Source organism: Oryzias latipes, chromosome 6 (assembly GCF_053564925.1).
Source record: "Oryzias latipes strain Hd-rR chromosome 6, Olatipes_Hd-rR_3.1".
Taxonomy (NCBI): domain Eukaryota; kingdom Metazoa; phylum Chordata; class Actinopteri; order Beloniformes; family Adrianichthyidae; genus Oryzias; species Oryzias latipes.
In genome coordinates, this window is record NC_136242.1 from 23,398,661 (window position 1) to 23,421,268 (window position 22,608).

The 22,608-nt window shown below is 37.9% G+C and overlaps 1 protein-coding gene across 8 annotated transcripts in view; it reads right to left on the reverse strand.

Annotated features, from left to right (window-relative positions):
* Positions 1 to 22,608, reverse strand: part of shank3a (SH3 and multiple ankyrin repeat domains 3a) — a 210,875-nt gene that overhangs the window by 115,510 nt on the left and 72,757 nt on the right. For all 8 annotated transcript variants that reach the window (XR_002873416.2, XM_023955918.2, XM_023955921.2 and 5 more), the window contains exons 2-3: positions 10,577 to 10,780; positions 5,730 to 5,801 (exon numbers count right to left, since the gene is read on the reverse strand). Coding sequence is in view for 7 of the 8 variants with exons in the window: in XM_023955918.2 (XP_023811686.1) it covers positions 5,730 to 5,801; positions 10,577 to 10,780 (276 nt within the window). In the remaining variant the exon portion in view is untranslated. The remainder of the gene's footprint in view (positions 1 to 5,729; positions 5,802 to 10,576; positions 10,781 to 22,608) is intronic.

The window sequence follows — 22,608 nt, forward strand, 5'->3', positions numbered from 1 at the left end:
GCTATGAAATCTGATTTCACCTACAATAACTTGGTGGGAGAGAAACAGTAATCTAAAAGGAAACCTTGTCAAAAAAAATGGGTTTTATTAACTCGTGTGAAATAGTACAGTGTGCTAACTGGAAATATATTTTTACAAAATATGTTGTTGTCTACAGACAAGCATTTTTATTTTTTATTTTATATGGGATGCTTGTCATATAGGTTGTGCCCTTAGTGTGCATCTGTGGCCATACGAACAAATAGTGCATTACTAAATGCTCTTGAATGCTGTTTTGCCTCAAGCTTCTGTGTGGTCTTCCCTTCAACCGAATCTTACAGCATATCTATACTGTATACAGTGGTCCCTCACTATGTTGTGGTTCACGTTTCACTGGCTCGCTGTTTCTAGGATTTTCTTGGTGTCATTTTGCATGTTTTTTTTTCTTTTTAACACAGTGCACTGTGTTCTGCTTTTTGATTGGCTGTTGACCTTGTCAATCAAACTCCTCTGTGCAGTGTCTCCTGTACATAAGCCATATCTATCAAAGTTTTGCATTCTATAATACTTGACTTTTTTTCATTAAACAAGAGAGACAAATGTGAAAGTGTTCACAGCTGTCTCAGAAAAGTGTATAAAGTGTGTCGTGATGGAATTTACAGCCCCAAATCTGTAATCCTACTTCAAGGATTTTACCTATCGCGGGTTATGCATGGAACGCAACCCCCTCGACAAACAAAGAAACACCGTATTCAATAAAGTTAACCATAGACCCATCCTTTTATTCTTTAAATTACCCATTTGTTCCTCTTTAAGAGATTAAAATGGAGTAAAAAGTCAACTTTGAGCTTTTTGACAACATTTTGCATGTGTAGAATTTCTCTGGGCTCTCCAGCGTCACTCCAAAAAACCTGTTTGATTGTTTTATTGGTGACTCTAAATGAGTCTATAGCTGTATACGAATGAGGTCTGTGATGGAATGGGCTCGTTTTCAAGGTGTTCCCGTCATTTGCTCTGTAGCTGTTCCACTGAGCCATGTTAACCTACACAGAATGAAAGGAGTAAACATACTGTATGTATGTAGTGTGGATTTTTCTACTCTTCATCACAAAAAACTCTTTTTGTCTTTTCTTTGCACTAAAAGAAAACATCAATTTCCACATTTACTAAACACCCACATGCATAAACTAGTTTTTTTTTCTTCCTTTTTTCCTGTTGTCTGTGAAACATTAATGTTTGTTTCACCAGAACACTTCCAGAGTCTGAAACAGTCTGTCAAGGTGAAAAATGAATGGGAAAAACCTATCAACTATGACCCACTTTTAAAGTTAGCCTGCAGCTAATGAACTCCATGGGAGCAAAATAGGCTAATGCTTGACCTCTTACATGAACAGCACTTGCTCAGGGATGAATACTGTACATGCTGACTCCCAAAGCTAGAAGAGTGAACCGATGCTGGTTTTCTATTACAGCCACTCCAGTCATTATCAGACATTGCGGTTTTGCCATTCGGAAAGAAAAGAGTGGGATGAATGAGAATTTCCTATTACCTTTCCACATCTGCTTAATGAAGCTCAATGAACAAAAGCAAGAGAATATCAGAGCTGCCTTGAGTTGGAGCTGCAATATAAGATCTCCAGCTTTCTTCAATCTTTTTTTTAAGATTATGAGCAGGTAGTCAAACAATTCATCGACAACAATAGAGCAGTTTCAGGAAACAAAAATATCATCCCACTCACCACAATGGTCAGTTCATCCTTTAGTCTAACAATGATACCTCTTGCTGTCTTCACTTATCCACTAAGAGTAGAGAAAAAAGTGTCAACTGGAGCTTATTAAGTCTAACTGCTTCCATTATCTTCCACACCTTTTTTTTCTCTTTTGATTGGTCTTTGCTGGAAAATAACAAGCTCTGACAACCTCACACTGTAAGAAGCCCATTAAATTTACAGTTTTCCCTGTTTTTGGAAGTGTATTGATTGTACAGAGATGCCCTTTTTTCTTACATCCTAAACTTAGGGACCAGTAAAGGCTGACCAGTGACAACAAATTATTTAGAGAGATAACAGCAATTAGGCAGTTGGTACTGTGACAGTACCTGCAATTAAACAACTGAACTCCACGAAAACCAAACACACGACTCTGAAATCAAATGAAAGTGGATAGATTATCTAAAGGATTAAAATAAATTGCAGGCAGTTCTACCATGAATTAAAAAAGAAAAAATAAATCACAACGATTGTCAAAACTTGGAAAAGAAAGGACGCTCATCATCACAGATGAGAGTGAAAAAGATTTTACCTTTGTTATAAGAAAAGTCATGTGTTTTATGGTAAAAAGTTGCAAATTTACTTAATAAGTGTAATGTAGAAAATTATAAAGGTTAAAATCAAAGGATAACCTAATTTTAACTTCTTTTATCAGCACAAGCTTTGATTTAGTTTTGACTTCACATGAAACTTACTAAGAAATAAAGTTCATACTATTTATTTTCGCCCACAATCCATAGAAGTTTGGAAGAAAAATTGTTTTTTTCTGCTCTACTCCACTTATGAACACTCTCACAGACATCCTTTTTTTAAAATGTCCTTTATTGGAGTAGACAGGACTTAATTCAGAACATTCTGAATGCACTGATGGCTCACCGACGCCCCCACTTAGTTCAGACCTGCAGCTCTCCTCCTTGCCCCCAAAATTCCCCAGTGAGCCTCTGTTCATCGGAATAATGATTAATCCTGAGATTGATTAACTTCAGAGGTTAACTGAGGCTGATGTTGATAAATGTGCATTAAAGAAAAAGAAAAAAGAAAATTTTGAATTTTGGCCAAAACGTTCACAATAGAAAAAAGGCAGTTCAGACACAAACCAACACAAATAAATGGTCCATTTGTTGTCTTGGTTATCAAGAAATGTATAGAATATTTCTACAAGTTGAGTCTATTGAAAAAAATCTAAAATTGTTGTTTGCAAGCTTTATTAGCTGAAAACGGCAAAAGAGCAACGTAATCAGATTCTGGAAGTCAGTCAAAGTTTAGGAGCTGAGAGATATGAAAAACGACAACAGCATGCTCTCTGTCCAAATTAAAAAAGGCCCACTAATATTCAGAGTGAGAATAATTCACTGTGGCACAGGGGCCCCTTTGACACCCAACACCAAAGACAGCCTAATTATTTAAACACAAATACAAAGACTTTACAGTAAATATTCATTTGCAAAAGCAATGTTTCTCTGAAAAAGAAGATCTCTATACACTAAATAAAAAAACATTCTAATATTTAGTAGTCAATTTATAATTTACACAACATTCTGCTGGACTAAAAAGACAAGAAAGCAACAACACATAACATAATTTAATTAAAGGGCTGTCCCGTTTGCCTTCCTAATGCTTACCAGTATGACATTGGTCAGGACATACTTAAAGACCCACTACAATGAAAAGTGTGTTTTTGTCTTTTTAATATGTTATTATAGCATTTTTCTTATGATGGAGGACATGTATAAAGAAAATTAAGCTAAAAACTGCATTTCTAAATATGTTCTTTATTCAAATCGTGGTAAATCACAAGCAGACGAAGAAAAGCCATTTGAAAAAGCTTGTAGCTGTAATAAACAAATTACTACCAGCAGGCCACAAGCTACCCACTTCGCTTCATTCTGTTGCATCCACTTGCAGACAAATAGATGCATAAACATCTTTGCTTTTCTCCTCTGAGCTGGAATCTGGCTCAAAACTGTAAGGCTGGTTATCTTCCATACTGCTTGCCATTTTTGTTGCAGCACTAATGTTAGGTTGGGCTGGTGAGGGGCTGTAAACTAGCGGCAAAGAGTGTAAACAGAGAAATAACGGGAAAGAAGCACAGGCTTTCTCTGCATCAAAAGTTCCACTCACAATTCATAGTCAAATTTCTACTGAACTACTGCCGCTCTGCAGAAACTATGTCCTAGAAAATGACAGTTTTTATGATTTTGTCTAAAAACGGCATAATGCTACTTAAAAAAACCACTGGGAACGCTTTTAATCAATCAAAAGATAATGGAAAAGGGACTTTAGGAGCATCAGAATGGCAGCGTGCTTTACATTGTATGTATTTTTTTTGTTGGAAACAGTTGTGGGTTTACTATATGTTTTAGCATGTACAGACTTTCAGCATAGATCAGGTCCCTTTTTTCCTGTCTTGTCCCAGTCTAAGGTAAATTAAAGTTACAAATTACATCAGGATACAATTGTTTACTCAAGTTGGTCACCAAAGCAAAAAGACCAAATGTAGGGCCTTTTCTGACCAACACCAACTATTTTGGAATATAAAACAGGACAAAAACTATAGTACGAAAACGGTTATTTGAGTATTTTGCTATTTGACAGTTTGACACCGTCACATGATGTTTTTTCACCTTCCAAAGAAACCACGGCCTAGTGCCAACTCAGTGTGGCTTGGTATGACTTTAAGCCTTTCCACGTGGTGGCGAGCAGCGCTGTGGTCTTAATTTTTGGAATCTCCTTGCATGCAGTCCCAACTGAATCAAGGTGGATATACTGTACAGTTATGGATTGCCTGGGCCTCTTGTGCTGTCAGAAAACAGCAGGAGACAGCTGTAGGTGTTTGTTTTGCCCGCTTTGCTACAACAAGCCCGCCTACATCGAAGTGGTTCCAAAGTGAAATGGGATAACAAATAAGAAATGGCAAGTCAATGGAAGACAAGTCCAAAATGGCTGATGGAAATGTGACAAAAAAGCACAGCTGAGGCTCTTCAAAATAAATAAATAACTTTAGCTGGTGCATCTGATCTGCCTGATCGAGTCTTCCAATATCATGACACAGCCAATCACACCACTCCACAGTTCATCACAAACTTTGTTTTCAAGGCAAATCAGTATACTTTATAAGCCTTTTAGCCGCCCACTTTTTGATTATGAAAAAATAATTCAATAATTCAATTAGGCTGTTTTGTCCAGTTTTTCCAGCTCACACTCCTCCAGTGCATAAAGTCCTTCAAATGTGTGTGGATCTTGATAAAGCAGCTTTCCCTCAAGTTCGTCCTGGAACAAGATTTGCAACTCTCTCCAAATTCTGCACCCATTTCCCTGAGTAAATACAAAACTTACCTAAATTGTAAAGAGACTGGCTTTTTTATCATTTGTAACTGTACGGTATTTATGGCAGCTTTTGCTCAGTAGTTTCTTTTTTTTTTTTTTTTGATGAATGTTGCAATGATTGAGCCACTTGGCTGCAGGTTTCTATTACAGTGGAGGGTCACTCTTAAGAAATATCCTGATACAATAAAGGCTGATGAAAGTCTGATGTTAAAGAGGCAAAGTCTTTTAGCTGCTTCCCTGAACACAAACAGAAAACTACATTTAGAGAGATATTTAAATATCTCTCTAAAGGATGTGATGACCTAAGATTTTGGATTATTGCACTTTACTTTTTGCCACAACCGCTTTTATATAAGGATGTTACAAACCTTGAAAATTATAAGGCAGACCTACCATTAATATACAAGTGATCTGACTTTTCAGACTCTTTTTTTGAGATTCTGCATAGTTATTCTCTGAAATCTAAAACAAACTTGCTACGTGACATTTAAAACACCTAAACTCAAACGTATTTCTCAAACATCAACCTCCTAATTCAAAATTGAAAATAAGAGGAAATACTTTTTAAAAAACCTCCTGAATTGTATACAAAACAGATTTAAAAATATCTGCCACTGAAGTGATGTGTAGCCATCATGCACTGCTCAGACTTACCTTGGTGTGGAGCTTGGACAACTGCTTTTCATCAAGGTAGGTCTGTGTGTAGACACGTCTTTTATAGCGGAACTGTAGCAAAAAAAAAAAAAAAAAAAACATACATATTAAGTTGAATTTTTACCTTTTTTTCCTTGTTTGTGCCAAAAGTAAATAAATATATAGTGTTTTTTAATTAAAGTCATTCTAAACTAATTTGTCACACAGAATCAGCTCCTCAGAAAAAATGGCAAAATATTAAATTACTAAATTAGTTTATCCTCTGTGTGAAAAAGATAAGGAAGTAGATATAAAAATGATTTGAAAAAAGCTTTAACTCTTTAATCACATTAGGGGAATCTCATTTCAATCTCATTAGACCAAACAACTCCCTGTAAGCTACTGTCATCTCTTTCCAGCGTTCCCACTTGTGATGTTTTCCACATAATGATCTTGGTCGGAAAACTGATTAACGCTTCGTTGAAGCTTGAGTATAAAACTTTAATTGCAAATCAGTGACAACAGCAAGGTTTTTCATTTTCGCTTGAACAAATGTACTGTAACAGCACAGCATACATATTTAAAATTATGCAGAATTCATGCAGAATGGCTTAAATCTTGAGTTGAATTATTAGAAAAAAATAGTAAAACAGACTCATGTAATGTGGGAAGTACTAATACCAAACTGGAAATTGCAATAAATAGATCAGAATCAGTTCATTTAAGTTTCAGTGTGCACAGATGCTGTGCAGACTCAACAGGTGAATATGTATGTCTTTATTATAAGTTGGAAAGGTATTAATAGATAAACCAGTCCCTGCAGGAATTTGTGATGTTGCAATCTTATCAATTTCTGCAAATTCAACTGATAAACACACATTTTTTCAGACACATAAACTCCATCCAAGCACCACAACTTTATCAAAACGTTGGCTAATCGCTCCCAATTTGAAAAAATTCCACCATTAAACGCTCTCTGCCAATTACCTTGTGAACACTCAAACATTTACCAAATAAATCTAACCAATCAAATGTGCTCCTCCATTGCACTCCCCACTTCCTTGTAACGGTGATGCCAACTTGGGCAACAAAGTCTCTCAGTTACAACGACATCCCAGGTAAAGGTCTTGCTCAGCGACTCTAGAAACGGGGAGGAAAACGGTTTTCTTCTTGCAGCTCTCAAATGAATCTCAGCAATTGAGGAGCTCTTTCCAACTGCAAAACTTGGCTGCAAATCAGGAATAACAGATCAGACAATAAGAGAAACTGACACGCAAGTTAATTTAAAATACAGAAGAGTTAAACTAAGTAAAGTATTGTTTCTTGTTTCACATAAAAATTTGTATTTTCTAATTTATTTTAATATTCATGACTTTGCAAGTGTGGAAATTTACTGAATTGTTTTTTAAGAAACCTTCTTTCCTTTAGATTATTTAGGTGAAATATGAACTAATTTAATGTTATCAGATAAAAAGGACAAGTCTTTTTTAATAAAACACCTAATGATGTGTTGATAAAGAGCTCTAAGCAAAAGCATTACATATATGATGTATTAAAACGACTTTATTAACAGGCAAAAATGATCTGTCTAATTGAACCAACTGTTTTTAAATAATTTAAAATGACAACTTTAATAACAGACTTCAAAAGGGCACAAGGGAATTAAAATTAAACATGGGAATAACAAAATAAAAGACTAAGCAACCAATAGCCACATTTAATTCATAACTAAACTGAAACAATGCTTTTGTTTCTTCCTGTAACTTTTTTTATAACGTTTCTGCCTATTATTGAGGCTTTTTGTGTCTCAATAATGATGAAAAAACCCCGGCTATTACAATGTTTGCATTCACTTTATTTTCTTTATATCCTTATAGAAGTGCTCCCCCCCTCCCGGGCTGCGTGGGTCCGGTCGCTGGGGATGCTCCTTGCATGGGGGTCTATCCCTCCCCCTCTCCTGGTCTGGCTGGTTGGGCTGGGAAGGATCTGGTTCCCCTTATGAACACACGGTTCAATTGGGCAGCATGCATGTATCTCCACCCCAACTTGCAAGTGCACACCCACAGTGTATTGATGGACAGATGTCTTCCTCTCATCTTCGTGTTGGAATATCACCTTCGGATGTAATATTTATCGTCTCAGCAGATCTGGTATAATTGTTACACAGCTTATAATAATAATTTATTCAAATCAGCGCTTGTATCCCCCACTTTCTCCACCTCTCTTCCTTTTATTCTCTTCCGACACCACCCCCCACCCCCCACATTCTTCCCCTCTCCCTCTCCACACACACTAAATGTAACAAATAAATAAAAAATATTTAAAAAAACAAAAAGTTTACACTCTGGTTTTTCGAAGATATATAAGCTCTTTTTGTAATAGTAAAATCTGTATGCTCTAATCTCTAATTTGTTTGCTCAGTTGTTGGACAGAACAAAAGTGCCAGTGAATTTACTTTGACTGAAAACTAAAAGCTGTCTGTTGCATATTTTTATCATCGCACTCTGACCACAATCAATTCTCTTGATTTCTTAAATCAATGAAGAAAAATCTTTTTTCTCCAATCAGGCGAAAAACATTCTTGACTTTTTTTTTACACATTTGCTAACTAAATGAAAACTCAGACTGATATAGATATTTACTTTAAACAACCTTAAGACTTAGAAAATATCATTTTAATTTACCTGCTCGAAATTTCATGTCTATTCGGAGGGATTATCACAGATAAATACTCTCATTTAATTGAATATTCATATTTTATTAGAGTGAGGTAAAAAGATCTGGGGTTTTTCCTCCAATTTCGGTTACTGTTGTCCACTTAAACCGGCTGATATGTCTAATCAGATAACCTGCATCAATGATGTCTGTTGGGTCATCTCTCAGGGTGAAAAACATTACAGTAATCCAGAAAAGAGCGGAGGGTTTTGACCTAATCCAAACCTGTCAATCATCAGCTTCAGTACACAGACCCATAGAGTCCACTTTTATTTCACATTTTTAGGACTTATTGTACATTTTTGTAAATACAACAGGGAGGAAGTAAACAAGAGTGAATATGTAGAACAAACAGGACCTTAATTTAATAATTTTAATTATGTGCCTGTATATTAGTCTATCTCATCTAGTCTTCTCAATGAACGTGATATTAATATTATATAACATTACATGGCATGTTATGGTTTTAATGATTAAAACTGCCTCATGGTATTGACAATAAAAAAATCTCCAACCAAACCAATGCAAATCAGGAACAAAGCAGAGACATTTATATGACACAGAGAACCATTAATTCTCTTTACTCCAGTACTCAACTCTTGACACATCCCAAAATGAAATAAAAAAAAAAGTAAAGACCCCCAGTCAGAACAGAACCTGACATCTATACAGCACTATCTGTGAAAATGATTTGATGTCCCTGCAATTTTCTCAGATCACAAGCTATGATGGACAAGCACTGCAATTATGTCTAAGAGATGACAGCTACGGCAGGCAACACCCTGTCATTCAGCGCAGTGTTACTGCCACGCTTTGACTCACAAACCATGACAGCGGGATTTTCCACACAAAATTAAGATTTGCTGGCTCTCCATCCACAGACACACAAACATATTTAGATTCCATCCCACTTATATTGGTGTTTAACTTTAGAACATATTGAACTCTGGTGCTATAAAGCTCTATTAGGATCTAGTCCTCTTTTTCTGTTGCATACAAAAACATACAAACTCATTACATAACTCTTAACACACAGAATCAATGTATAGTGATCTGCTGAAGGAATTCTCTGAACTGCTGTGAAGAATATTTCACAACAGTAGAGCAACTTTTAGAAACGTTTCTTTCAACCAAAAAATGATTTTTTTAGTAATGAATTCATGAGTTTTTGTCCTTCAGTCCGTTCCTTACTGCTTTCTTTGAGCACAGAGAAGAGACCTTCTGTTCAAGCACTGCAGTGGCTGTGAAAGATTTAAATGGAGGATTCAATTCTAGACTTGCACACATTCTCATTATAAAACAAGACATTTCAACTACGATGTATTGCAATTACACTCAACAGTTCAATTCAATTTTATTTGTATTGCCCAATTCACAACAACAGTCGTCTCAATGGGCTTCGTACCGGTAATTGTAAGGTAAACATACAATCAAAAAGGATCATAAATGCATAGAATTCAATAGGACTTGTTCCAAGGCGCTTCTTTGTCTAGAACACCTTAGTGCTATGGAGCCATTACATTATGTTTAGTTGTGTCTCCTTTTGGTTTTCCCATTTTGTTTAGTAGAGTTTCTCTTCATTGTGTTTTTGCAGTTTTTACTTGATGCCTGTGTGCCATTGCTGATTGTCATGTCAGCATTGCTTCATTAAATATGTAACCACCTGCCTGGTCTTTGTCAGCGTGTTCGATCGCTGTTTTCTTTATTTTTTATTTTTTTGGGTTTGCTGCATATTTAGTTTGTTTGGACTAAGTTGATTAAAATAAACAATACATTGTTTTCTAAAGCTTCTCTCCATATAAAAAAATAAAAACACAGGTTAAAAACCCCTCAACTCATCACTGTTCATAGTTTAATCTACTTTTCACTACTTTGCACACCTTTTACAGCATTTGTCTTAATAAGGGATTACCTTTTATCTTAAACCTTTTATGTTAAAACAAAACCTTTCTGCTGATAGAAGCAGGCGAAATGATGTTTAAAGTCCCACTCCAATCACTTTTATGTCTTTATCTATTTTTAAAGCGTTCCCAGTGGTAAGAACATGTTAAAAACACCAAAACATGATTTTCATTGGAGTGGGTCTTTAAAACGAATGCAAAGAAGGTAAAACCTTACATGTGTATCTCTTTACAGATTTGAACCAAACCTACCTCGAGGTAAGGTACAGGAGCGATGGATGGGAACGGGTATTCCCTTAGCTGTCGTTCTTCATCCAGAAATTTCCCGGCCTTGCCGTTGTAAGCTGGCTGGAACAGGCCATAGTTGAGTACATCCTTCAGGCTCTGGTTGAGAGTACACAGGATTTGCTGCTTGGACAGCCAAATTGGAGCATCCACATTGAATTTCAAGCATTTCTGAAAGGATAAAAGTGAAAGTGGAGGAAGATTAAGCCTTTTTTTCTTTTGAACCCAAGTTCAGCACAACAGAAATGTTAAATTATGGTTTTTCTAATTTTCTTTTGCTTAACATTTAGCCATAAAATGTATTGTAATGTGGTCTACAAATGTAATACTTTACAGACAACTCTACTAAACTGGAAATTACAGTCCAGGTTCAGGGAAAAAGACTTATTCATAGCTTTCACATATTCCTCATTTTTCTAGCATTTCCACATCAAAACATCTAGAAAACACCTTTCTAACACAAACACATTTTTAGCTAAATAAATGTGTCCCAACAAATCAATCTACATTATTTATTAAAGCAAAATTAAGCCAGCCAATATATCACCATGGCACCGTAGGCGCAGCTTTGTCTTCTGTCAAAAACACAACAGTTCAGAGGCCCTTGGGGAAAAAAATAGGAATTCAGTAAATTAAATCCTGAACTGTTTTTAAAAAAATGTTTTCAGAGCATAGGGCAAGCCTCCCCAAAGGTTCCAAACTCTTACAGGGTAAAGTTATTGATTGCAGAAATACATTATATTACAGCAATAAGGCAGTTGAAAAGTTCAGACAAATTATTCCCGAAGGAAAGTTGAAAATGTTTATTTAGTTAAGTCTGGATTAACAACTCAAATTAGCAATTTGGTCCTTGTATCCCCTTACTTTCTCCCCCTCTCTTTTTTTTCTTATACCCCACCCCTTTCACTCTTTTCTCCTCTTTCTTCCCTCTGTAAAAAAAAGAGAAAGAAAATATATATAAAATGTAATAAATAAATGAAAAAAACAGACTCATCCAAATATACACCATGGCTATCCGAAGATACATGACCCCTTATTGTAATAGTAAAACCTGTCTAACATAAAAGGCCTTCCGCTGTCATCTGTTTGTTCAGTTATTGGACAGAACAAGTTAAAAAAAATCTGGATTAACAAGTAGAAAAATGTGGTTAGAATGACGTTATAATTGATCACAAGAAAACTCAACTTTCGGGTGTAGCCACAGTGTTTTTTCCAAACTCAGACATAAATTCTGATTCCTGTTCAGCAATACGTAGAGTATGGTTTTCATGCTGTCAGTCTCTCTTATGTGAAGAGCTCTGGTTCATATAGTAAAGCTGTGCACCCACTCCAGTCCTCCACATTGATGCTGCAGATGGCAGCCATGGAACAGAACAAGATTTTAAAAAAGCATCATGTTTCCTTAATAATCAACTAAAAACTCTATCCTGTTCACGCAGATACAACTGTTAAAAACATTCCATCTTCCTACAACAAAACAACAAAAGTATTAGCCTCACACTGAGGCCCACATGTAGATGTGCAGCTGAGCATCTCTAAAATTAACTTAACCTGTTTTGATCAAAGAAGTGGGTACTGGTGAAACACGGTGAAGAATATTGTCTCACGGCACTACAATGGATCAAAAAATAAAGTTCAATACTCTGCACTGATTAAGGCACAATGCTGCAGGCATAGCTCCAGTCAGAAAAACTCTGATTTTTTTTTTAAATTAAAATATGGAGTTTGGAGCTGTATCTGACCCTTGGAACCAGTCACTCAACAATTACCCTAATTTTTACGTAGTGAGTTATAATGATAGTAAAAACTAGCCAGAAGATTGCAGCTGTAGGTTGTGGGGCTAAAACAGTTTCATTGTTGTTAAATCAATACAATCAGCTGGGATGCTAAAACAATTAACAACTCTGAAAAACAAACTCAACTGAGAAGATGAAGTAATTTCCCCACTGCTGCATGGCCTTTACCATCTTAGCTTTACCAGATTTTAGTGATGTTCTCTCCAAATATTAACATCAAAGTCAGAATTTAATATTAAATATTGTCATTTTATTTACTGATTATCCGATTTTTAGGAAACGTATCCCCTCCCAGCATGGAATAAACCCTGCCTACTGAGGTGAAACAAATGGAAATGCAGAGGTGCCACTACACAATATTTAAAAGTACATTTGAAACATAAATTGATATTTCGAAGTTTATTCTATAAACTATCACATATGGAGTCTCAGTCAATGTTCCAGGGATTAACCAACTATAACTGTAGTCATAAATGTTTAAGGGTATTTTTCTCTGCAGATGAATGCTCAATGAGCAACGTACAATATCAGTTCAGATCTAATGTACAACACGATCTCTGAATATCTGTATGATTTGATATGATTTTGTCGAGATAAGCCATCGCAGTGGATTTTGTCATTTGTTTCTGCTCTGCAAAGAGCACAAACCCTACAGAGAAAGTTAAATAGAGACATATGACCATTTTTATCTGAACAAGATGTGCTATTGAAGAAAAACACAGAACATCTATAGCAACAACTGTTTAATGGCAGTGACCCAACTTAATTACATGGTAACTGATTGCATCGATCTGTGTAGAAAAACATCTCAAGGTCCTCTTAAAACATTTTCTTTGGCTTTAAACATTATTTAAAGTTTTTGAAAAGAGAAAAAAAAAATTAAATAGCGAAAGAAATTGTGGTTATTTATGTAACGTTAAAACCCAGCTGCAGTGTATTTTTCTATGTTTACCAAGAAATCAAAGTGTGGCGGTTTTGTAGCCTGGAGGAAAGGAATTTAAATAAAGTAAAAGTGGAGCAAAAGAAAAAGTTTTTGCACTGACATGATGGCTTTAAAGCCATGGAAGCCAACAACAAGGGACAATCTAAACGTATGCAAGTGTCCAAAACAGTGGCATTTTGTTCCTTTTTCCCACATTTTTTGACTCCACTTATTCCATTTCAAGGTTTAATTTCAAACATTTGTCAGCAAAAACAACAAAAAATCAACTAAGTTGTTACATGTTTTTTTCTGCATTGTGGTCATTCATCTTCATGCCACTGCCATTATGAAGCCCCAGTAACTTCTCACCTTTGAGTTGTCAAACACAAGATATTTTATGCAATTCAACCTCGGAAAAGTCTGTCTAAGTTCTTTTATAGAGGATAAAAACTGATTTACTAGTATCAACTAGTATCTACTAAATCTAATCTGCTGTGCTCATCTGCTTAAGAAAGGCTTGGGTTTTATTTCCATCACAGCTTGTGTCTGTTTACTTACAGACATGACAAAGGCACTCAAGTTTTTGCTAAAGTTTAACAAAACATGTTTTCTTCATCTTGCCTTTTACAGTGTTGCAAGTCTTTCCAATCTGTTTCCTGCTATCCTGCAGAACCTGACCTTACCACGTTGCCCCTTCCTTTATTTTAACTAAAAAAGCTTTTGCTTTGGACTTCTAATGAGAATTTAATGTCAACCACTGAAATCGGCTTCACCTTTGGACCTGAACTTTAAGCAGCAAAAGTGCTACAAATTCTGCAGAAAATAAACACAAGTTCGCCATTGTTTTGCTAAAAGGCTCCTAAATGTTTGATGAATCCTAACCTACACTTGATAAGTGCAAATACGATTTATTGAAGACAGAAAACACGTCTGCATAAATATGCTAGCAAGCAATAAAAAATAAAATAACTTGAAATAAGAACACATATGCTTGATGAATAACAAATCATTTCAAAGGTGCACAACATCCACACATCCACTGTGGGGGGTTTTAAGGAAAAAAATCAACACCCATCTTTTTAGTATATGTTTTAAGTCGTTTTTACTGTCCACATGGTTAAATTGGATTTCAACATTTCAACATTGATTTTTTTGTATTCATCCAATGTGTTGATATTTACAAATTTGTGTTGACCAATAAAATTATCCCATAAATTAACTTTTTTAAACTCAAAGTCACATGTCTAAACACCTGCCAAAAGAAAAATCTGACTTTCACAATAAAAGGATTTTGACTTAGGCCATTTTCCTGTTCAAACCTACAGCTCAAGGGTTTCACTTCAGTAGTGGCTGAGAGCAGCTTTTGCTAGGCAAAACTCAGCATAGCAACTGGAAGCTGTGAGCAAACATCAGCATTACAGGTTTGTTTCTGATGGTAAGTAAAAATAGTGAAAGGAGTGTTGCTTGTTTATCTTTATCCTGCAAACGACCAAATGTTCTGACTGTCAAAATGTTAAAGTTGATCCTGATCATCACCAATGTACGGCAGAAACACAAAGGCTAACTCAAGATAAACCTTGTCTTTGTGAAAGTGTGAAGCATCCTCCTGATGGTGCTTTTAAATACCGTACACACATATTTGAGCTTTGGAGACTGAAGTCTTCTCACGGTGCTCTTATTTTTAAGCACCACTGAGAATAAAACTGTGTCAGACACTAATGTCTGGGACACTACTGTGGAATCTCCTGGCTCTGTGGCTGTGCCTTCCAGCCAAACTGGAGAGCCAGACTGCATAGAGCATGCAAAGCATGAAAGCCTCATCTTGAAACACCGGCTTACTGTGCACTTATATAGAATATGCCGTAGTGTCTGCTGCCAGCCATTCTATGAAGGTCTTTGAATATTTATTATGAAAAAAAATCAAGAATGCACATTCTAAACAAGACCAGAATGAGCTAACAGACAGCAAAAACAACCAGTGCTTTTCTAACACTGCAAAAAAAACAACAAGAGACAACTCATACATGAAAGCTGGAAAAATGAGATCATGACAAGAAAATGACGCTTAGGCTTAAGTTGGTCAGTAATTCAGGGAAAGACAGCACTACAACAACTACAGCCCATTATAGCTTGAATTGAATTAGTTCATTGAAGTTAGCAGCTGTTCCTTCATGGTTTTGAATAACATCCAACTTTTTAAATAAATGTACACATATAAGTTAAATATTACTTGTGCTAATCTTGTTGAGTTGGATGAGGTCATAGAGAGTTTTCCCAGAGGAGAGAGAGTTGTTATTGGAGCAGACTTTAATGGGCATGTTGGTGAGGGCAACAGAGGTGATGAAGAGGTGATGGGCAGGTTTGGTGTGAAGGAAAGGAATCTGGAGGGACAGATGGTGGTGGACTTTGCGAAGAGGATGGAAATGGCTGTAGTCAACACTTACTTCCAGAAGAGAGAGGAACATAGAGTGACATACAGAAGTGGAGGTAGGAGTACTCAGGTGGACTACATCCTATGTAGACGAGGTCATTTGAGAGAGGTTAATGACTGCAAAGTGGTGGTAGGAGAGAGTGTAGCCAGACAGCACCGCATGGTGGTGTGTAAGATGACTCTGGAGGTCAGGAAGAAGAAGAGAGGGAAAACAGAAAAGAAGACCAAGTGGTGGAAGCTACAGAATGAAGAAACTTGTGAGGAATTTAGGCAGAAGTTGAGGCAGGTCCTGGGTGGTCAGGATGAGCTTCCAGAGGACTGGGAAACTACAGCAGAGATTATCAGGGAAACAGGTAGGAAGGTGCTAGGTGTGTCACCTGGAAAGAGGAAAGACGGTAAAGAGACTTGGTGGTGGAATGAGGAAGTACAGGAATGCGTCCAGAGGAAGAGGTTGGCTAAAAGGAAGTGGGATGTAGAAAGGACTGAGGAAGGTAGACAGGAGTACAAGGAAGCGCAGCGTAGAGTGAAGAGAGAGGTGGCAAAGGCCAAACAGAAAGCTTACGATGAGCTTTATGACAGGTTAGACACAAAGGAAGGAGAGAAGGACTTGTACAGGCTAGCCAGACAGAGAGACAGAGATGGGAAGGACGTGCAACAGATAAGGGTGATTAAGGACAGAGATGGAAAGGTGCTAACAACCCAAGAGAGTGTACAGAAAAGATGGAAGGAGTATTTTGAGGAGCTGATGAACGAGGAAAATGACAGGGAAAGAAGGGAGGAAGATGTGGTTGTTGTGGAGCAGGAAGTAGCAGAGATTGGAAAGGATGAGGTTAGGAAGGCTCTGAAAAGGATGAAGAGCGGAAAGGCCGTTGGTCCTGATGACGTACCTGTGGAGGTATGGAAGTGCCTAGGAGAGACAGCAGTGGAATTTCTAACAAGGTTGTTCAATAGGATTTTAGAGAGTGAGAAGATGCCTGAGGAATGGAGGAGAAGCGTTCTGGTCCCGATCTTTAAAAACAAGGGTGACATGCAGAACTGCAGCAACTATAGAGGAATAAAGTTGATGAACCACACAATGAAGCTGTGGGAAAGAGTAGTGGAAGCCAGGCTTAGGAAGAAGGTGGAGATTTGTGAGCAGCAGTATGGTTTCATGCCCCGTAAGAGCACCACTGATGCCATTTTTGCTTTGAGAATGTTGATGGAAAAGTACAGAGAAGGTCAGAAGGAGCTGCATTGTGTGTTCGTAGATTTAGAGAAGGCGTATGACTCTGCTTACTCTAAGGGTTATCTGGGTTAATATTCACATCTAGTACCTTTTATTAGCGAATTCACCACTGTTAAACCGCTTGCTGTTCACTTTTCTCATTTTGCTAAATAAACCACTTCTCTTTACTTAAACACCGCTAGCCTTAGCTTAGAACCTAGTATGGCCACCACCACTCCTTCCGCCTCTCCTCCTCTCTCCTGCCCCATGTGCCATATGTTTAGTGATGATCCTGCCTCCTTTAGTGAAGATAGGGGTAGGTGTGTTAAGTGTAGTCTTGTGTTAGACTTGGAGGCCAGGCTGGAGCAGTTAGAAGCGCGGCTCCGCACAGTGGAAGCTAAGCCGGCTAGCCAGGTCGTTACTCGTAGCGCGGGCCGCGCTACCAGGGCTAACTTAGTTAGCACCCCAGCGCCCTCCCAACAGCCGGGAGACAGTCAGGGGTTTGTACCGGTTGGGAGGAAACATAGTGCTAAACGCAAAAACTTAGAGCACCCGAGACTCCACGTTAGTAATAGGTTCTCCCCCCTCGGCGACACACCCGCTGAACACTCAACTCTGGTTATAGGCTCTTCTGAAGTTAGAAACGTGGAGCTCCCAGCGGCTACTGTCAGGTGTTATCCGGGGGCCAGAGTTGGTGACATCGAGGGGAACCTTAGGATGTTAGCTCAGAGTAAGTCCAGGTTCCGTCGAGTCGTGATTCACGCAGGCGGTAATGATGCCCGACGGAGACAGTCAGAGGTGGTTAAGTTAAACGTAACTTCGGTGTGTAAACTGGCTAAGACGATGTCCGACACTGTAATTTTCTCTGGTCCCCTGCCGAACTTAGTCAATGATGAAATGTACAGCCGCTTTTCATCATTTAACCGCTGGCTTTCTAGATGGTGCCCAGAAAACGGCGTTGGTTTTGTGGATAACTGGAGCGCGTTTTGGGGGAAGCCCGGTCTCATGCGGAGAGACGGCGTCCATCCCACCCGGGACGGTGCCGCTCTTCTTTCTAGAAACATTTCTGCTAGCCTTAGTCTGTTAACCTGACAATCCAGAGACGAGACCCGGGCGCAGAGCAGCAGTGTAAAACGCTCCTCTGAGCCTCCCTTAGGGTTAGTGCCGGTGCAAAACCCATGCAGGGAAAGTCAAGCAGGTCCTAGCTTTAGCTTATGTGCTGAAAGACAAATGAAAGGAGCGCGTCTTAGAAACCTTAAAGTGACAGACAGCAGTTCTCACAAGCAGAATTATGATGTAATTAAATGCGGTTTATTAAACATTCGATCCATTTCCTCCAAGTCCCTCTTAGTCAACGAGTTAATTACTGATAACAATCTTAGTCTTTTAGCCTTAACAGAAACTTGGCTCCATCAGGATGACTATGTTAGATTGAATGAAGCAACCCCCCCCAATTATGCTAACTATCAGAAATCCAGGATTTCAGGGAAAGGAGGTGGTTTGGCAGTAATATCACAGTCTAGCTTACTTCTCAGCCCTAAAGTTAAAAATGCTTATAATTCATTTGAAAGCATCATATTGTCTTTAAGTCACCCAAACAGGAAAACTCGAAAACCTGTTTTACTCATAATTATTTATCGCCCCCCCGGCCCATATTCAGAATTTTTAACTGAGTTTTCCGACTTCCTATCGACTATTGTCTTAGATTCTGATCAAATTATAATATTAGGGGATTTTAATATTCATGTTGATGACCCCAGTGACTGCCTAGGAAAGGCTTTTGCAGCTTTATTAGATGATGTTGGTTTCACCCAAAGTGTGAATGAACCCACTCACTGTCATAAGCACACCCTGGACCTTGTTCTAACCCATGGGATAGAGATCAGCCAGCTGAGTGTCCTTCCTCTTAACCCCATCATTTCTGATCACTTTCTGATTACCTTCCAGTTTACACTGGAACATCCTTCTGCCCCAGTGAATAAGAAACAGCTTAGAAGAACCTTAACTGACCGTTCTATGTCTGAGTTTAAACACACAGTTCAGCCAGTACTTAGTGATATTCTGAGAAAATACTCTGAGACCAGCTCCCATAGTATCAGTCCTAGTATAAATGACCACTTTGTTAATGATGCCTTACAAGCCCTCAGGAGTACACTCGATGTTGTTGCCCCCTTGAAACCTAAGTTCGTCAGACAAAACCGAGTAGCACCGTGGTTTAACGCTGAAACTCGTTCTCTTAAACGAGAAACCCGTAAGTTGGAAAGAGAATGGCGCCGCTCCGGTTCAGAGCAGTCTCTGGATATCTGGAAACATAGCCTATTAAATTATAAAAAAGCTCTGCGTAGAGCTAGAAGCCAGTACTATTCAACCTTAATATCAGAGAATGGAAACAATCCAAGATTTCTTTTTAGCACTATAGCTAAATTAACTCGCAGTCAGAGCTCAGTAGAACCACATGTTCCTGTTTCTCTCAGCTCTGATGATTTTCTTACATTTTTCGATAGTAAAATCTCAAATATTAGACATAAGTTAAATCAAGTTATTCCTACTATCAGCCCAGAACAGGCTGAAGCGGTAGAAATGGAGGCATCCATAGAAACCTCTGTAACATTAGACTGCTTCACTGCTGTGGATCAAGCGGAAATAACATCAATTATTACGTCCTCCAAATCCTCAACGTGTCTGTTAGACCCAATTCCCACTAGACTTTTTAAAGAAACTTTTCCCCTAATTAATGATCCCATATTAACAATGATAAATGCCTCTCTGGAAACGGGTTACGTGCCGCAGTCTTTTAAATATGCAGTTGTTAAACCTCTTCTGAAAAAGCCCAGTTTGGATCCTAGCATCTTGGCCAGCTATAGACCGATATCAAACCTGCCCTTTATTTCTAAAATCCTAGAAAGAGTTGTAGTTAAGCAGCTTTACTGCCACCTACAGGACAACAGCCACTTTGAAGACTTTCAGTCGGGGTTTAGACCTCACCACAGTACGGAAACTGCACTAGTTAGAGTCTCTAATGACTTGTTATTGGCCTCAGAAAAGGGACTACTTTCTATTCTGGTCCTGTTGGACCTCAGTGCTGCCTTTGACACTATCGACCACGGTATTTTACTCCATAGATTAGAGCAGGACATAGGGATCAGAGGATCTGCTCTCCAGTGGTTTAAATCCTATCTGTCTGATAGGTATCAGTTCGTTAATGTAAATGGCCATTCCTCTCAGTGCACTCGAGTCAACTATGGAGTCCCACAGGGCTCAGTCTTGGGACCGATCCTGTTTACGCTTTATATGTTACCCCTAGGAAACATAATCAGGAAACACAGCATTAATTTTCATTGTTATGCCGACGATACGCAGTTGTATTTATCCATGAAGCCTGACCAGAATGACCAGATAGAGAAACTGAACGCCTGCATCAGTGACATCAAGACCTGGATGACAATTAATTACCTCCTCTTGAACCCAGAAAAAACTGAGGTCATTATACTTGGTCCTAAAAACCTCAGAGATGCTCTGTCTGCTCAGGTAGTCTCCCTGGATGGTATAAGTATAGCCCCCAATTCCACAGTTAGAAACCTTGGGGTTTTATTTGACCAGGATTTATCATTTAAGGCTCACATATCTCAGGCATGTAGAACTGCCTTTTTTCACCTGCGGAATATTGCTAAGATCAGAAATATACTTTCTAAGAGTGATGCTGAAAAACTCATCCATGCATTTGTTACGTCGAGGCTGGATTACTGTAACTCCTTGTTAGCAGCGTGTCCTAAGAGTTCCTTAAGAAGTCTCCAGCTTGTTCAGAACGCAGCTGCTAGATTGTTAGCTGGAACCAGCAGAAGAGATCACATCACTCCTGTGTTAGTTTCGCTCCATTGGCTCCCAGTTGATTCCAGAATCAAGTTCAAGATCCTCCTGTTAACCTATAAGGCCTTACATGGAATGGCCCCGTCCTATATTAAGGACCTCATAGTCCCTTACCAACCAATCAGAACACTTCGCTCGCAAAATGCAGGACTGCTTGTGGTTCCTAGAATTAGTAAAAGTACGGTTGGAGGTAGAGCGTTTAGCCACCAAGCCCCTGTCTTATGGAATAAACTCCCAGCTCATATAAGAGAGGCCGACTCAGTTTCTACATTCAAAGCTAGACTGAAAACATTCCTCTTTGGACAGGCTTATTGTCAGACTAGTTAGTATTCAGAGATTATTTAACTTAATGTTAGTTTGTTTAAATTAAACTTAATAATAACTAGAAGGAGCTGCATTTCCAGAAGAAAATGCAGGGTTGAATGCTGTACTGCTGAATGAAAGCTGAATTTGCTGAAGAAATGGCTGAACAGAGCTGAAAGAGCTCAACATTTTAAAAGTACAATGGTTAAAGTAGGTAAAAAACTGTGAAAGAAGTTAAAAAAAAAGATTTCCTATGTATTTTAATGAAGCAAAAATCCTGGGAAATCCTGGAATATCTTTAAAAGTTAAAAGATTTGAAAAAAAAGTCATAGCAGGAATAAGCTGAAAAAGTTGAACATTGTAATAGTAGAATGGCTATAATAAGTCAAAAAATGTAGAAGGAGTTAAGCATGAAAGCTTAAGTTGATGAAAAAAATGGCTGAACTGTTGAAAATTTGAAGATGTTGCTAAAATTGTTAAAAGTGCTAGCATTGGAATCAGCATCATCAACTGACTAAAAAAACACATTGTTTGAGAGTATCATATTGGTAAAAGCTACATGTTCTAAGTTGACAGAAAATCCACTTTTTTCAAAATGGCGGCTTTTCTATTAATTTATTTCCATAGCAACCATTTTACGTTTGGGTCGGCATGGGATGAAGAACAAATCGACGTCAGTTTCAGACAAATCGGAAAAAGTAAACCTTTGGACGTCCTTAGCAACGAAGTTTGTTTGTGAACCACGCCCACATTCCTTATATGTCCAGATCCAGTGAATTTCAATATGTTCAGTTCCAGCCATGGATGAAGTTTATTGCAACATTTGCTTCAGATTTTGTCAAAAAATGCCCAGCAAACAGTAGGCTGTGTTGCCATCCCATAATAATTTCAAAACGTATGTTGAAGTCCAAAGCCTTGTGAGCATTTCAATGTTTGAACGGTGCCTCTAGCTGAAAGCAAGTTATAATGCTTGAAAGCAACAAAGGTTTTCAAGGATTCTCCATGTATTTAAATGAAGCAAAAATCTTGGAAAATCCTGGAAAATCTTGGAATATCTTGAAAAGTTCAAAGATTTGAAAGACTAAAAGTCGTAGCTGAAAGGAATAAGCTGAAAAGGTTGAACATTGTAATAGTAGAAGGATTAAAATACGTGAAAGTTTGAAGAAGTTTAAAATTGCCTCACATTTTGGCACAAAATGGCCGCCAAACTGTAGGTGGTGTTGCCATCCCATAATAATTTTGAACCTTATGTTGAAGTCCAAAACCTTGTGAACATTTCAATATTTGAACGGTGTCTCTAGCCAAAAGAATGTCAAATCAAATTCAAATCAAAATGTTAAAGTTACAATTTTTTAAAGAAGCAAAGGTGTGGCCAATGGAGCAAAAACATTGGAAAATCTGGGAATCTCCGGGAATATCTGGAAAAGTTCAAAGATTTGAAGGACCAAAAGTCATAGCTGAAAGGAATAAGATGAA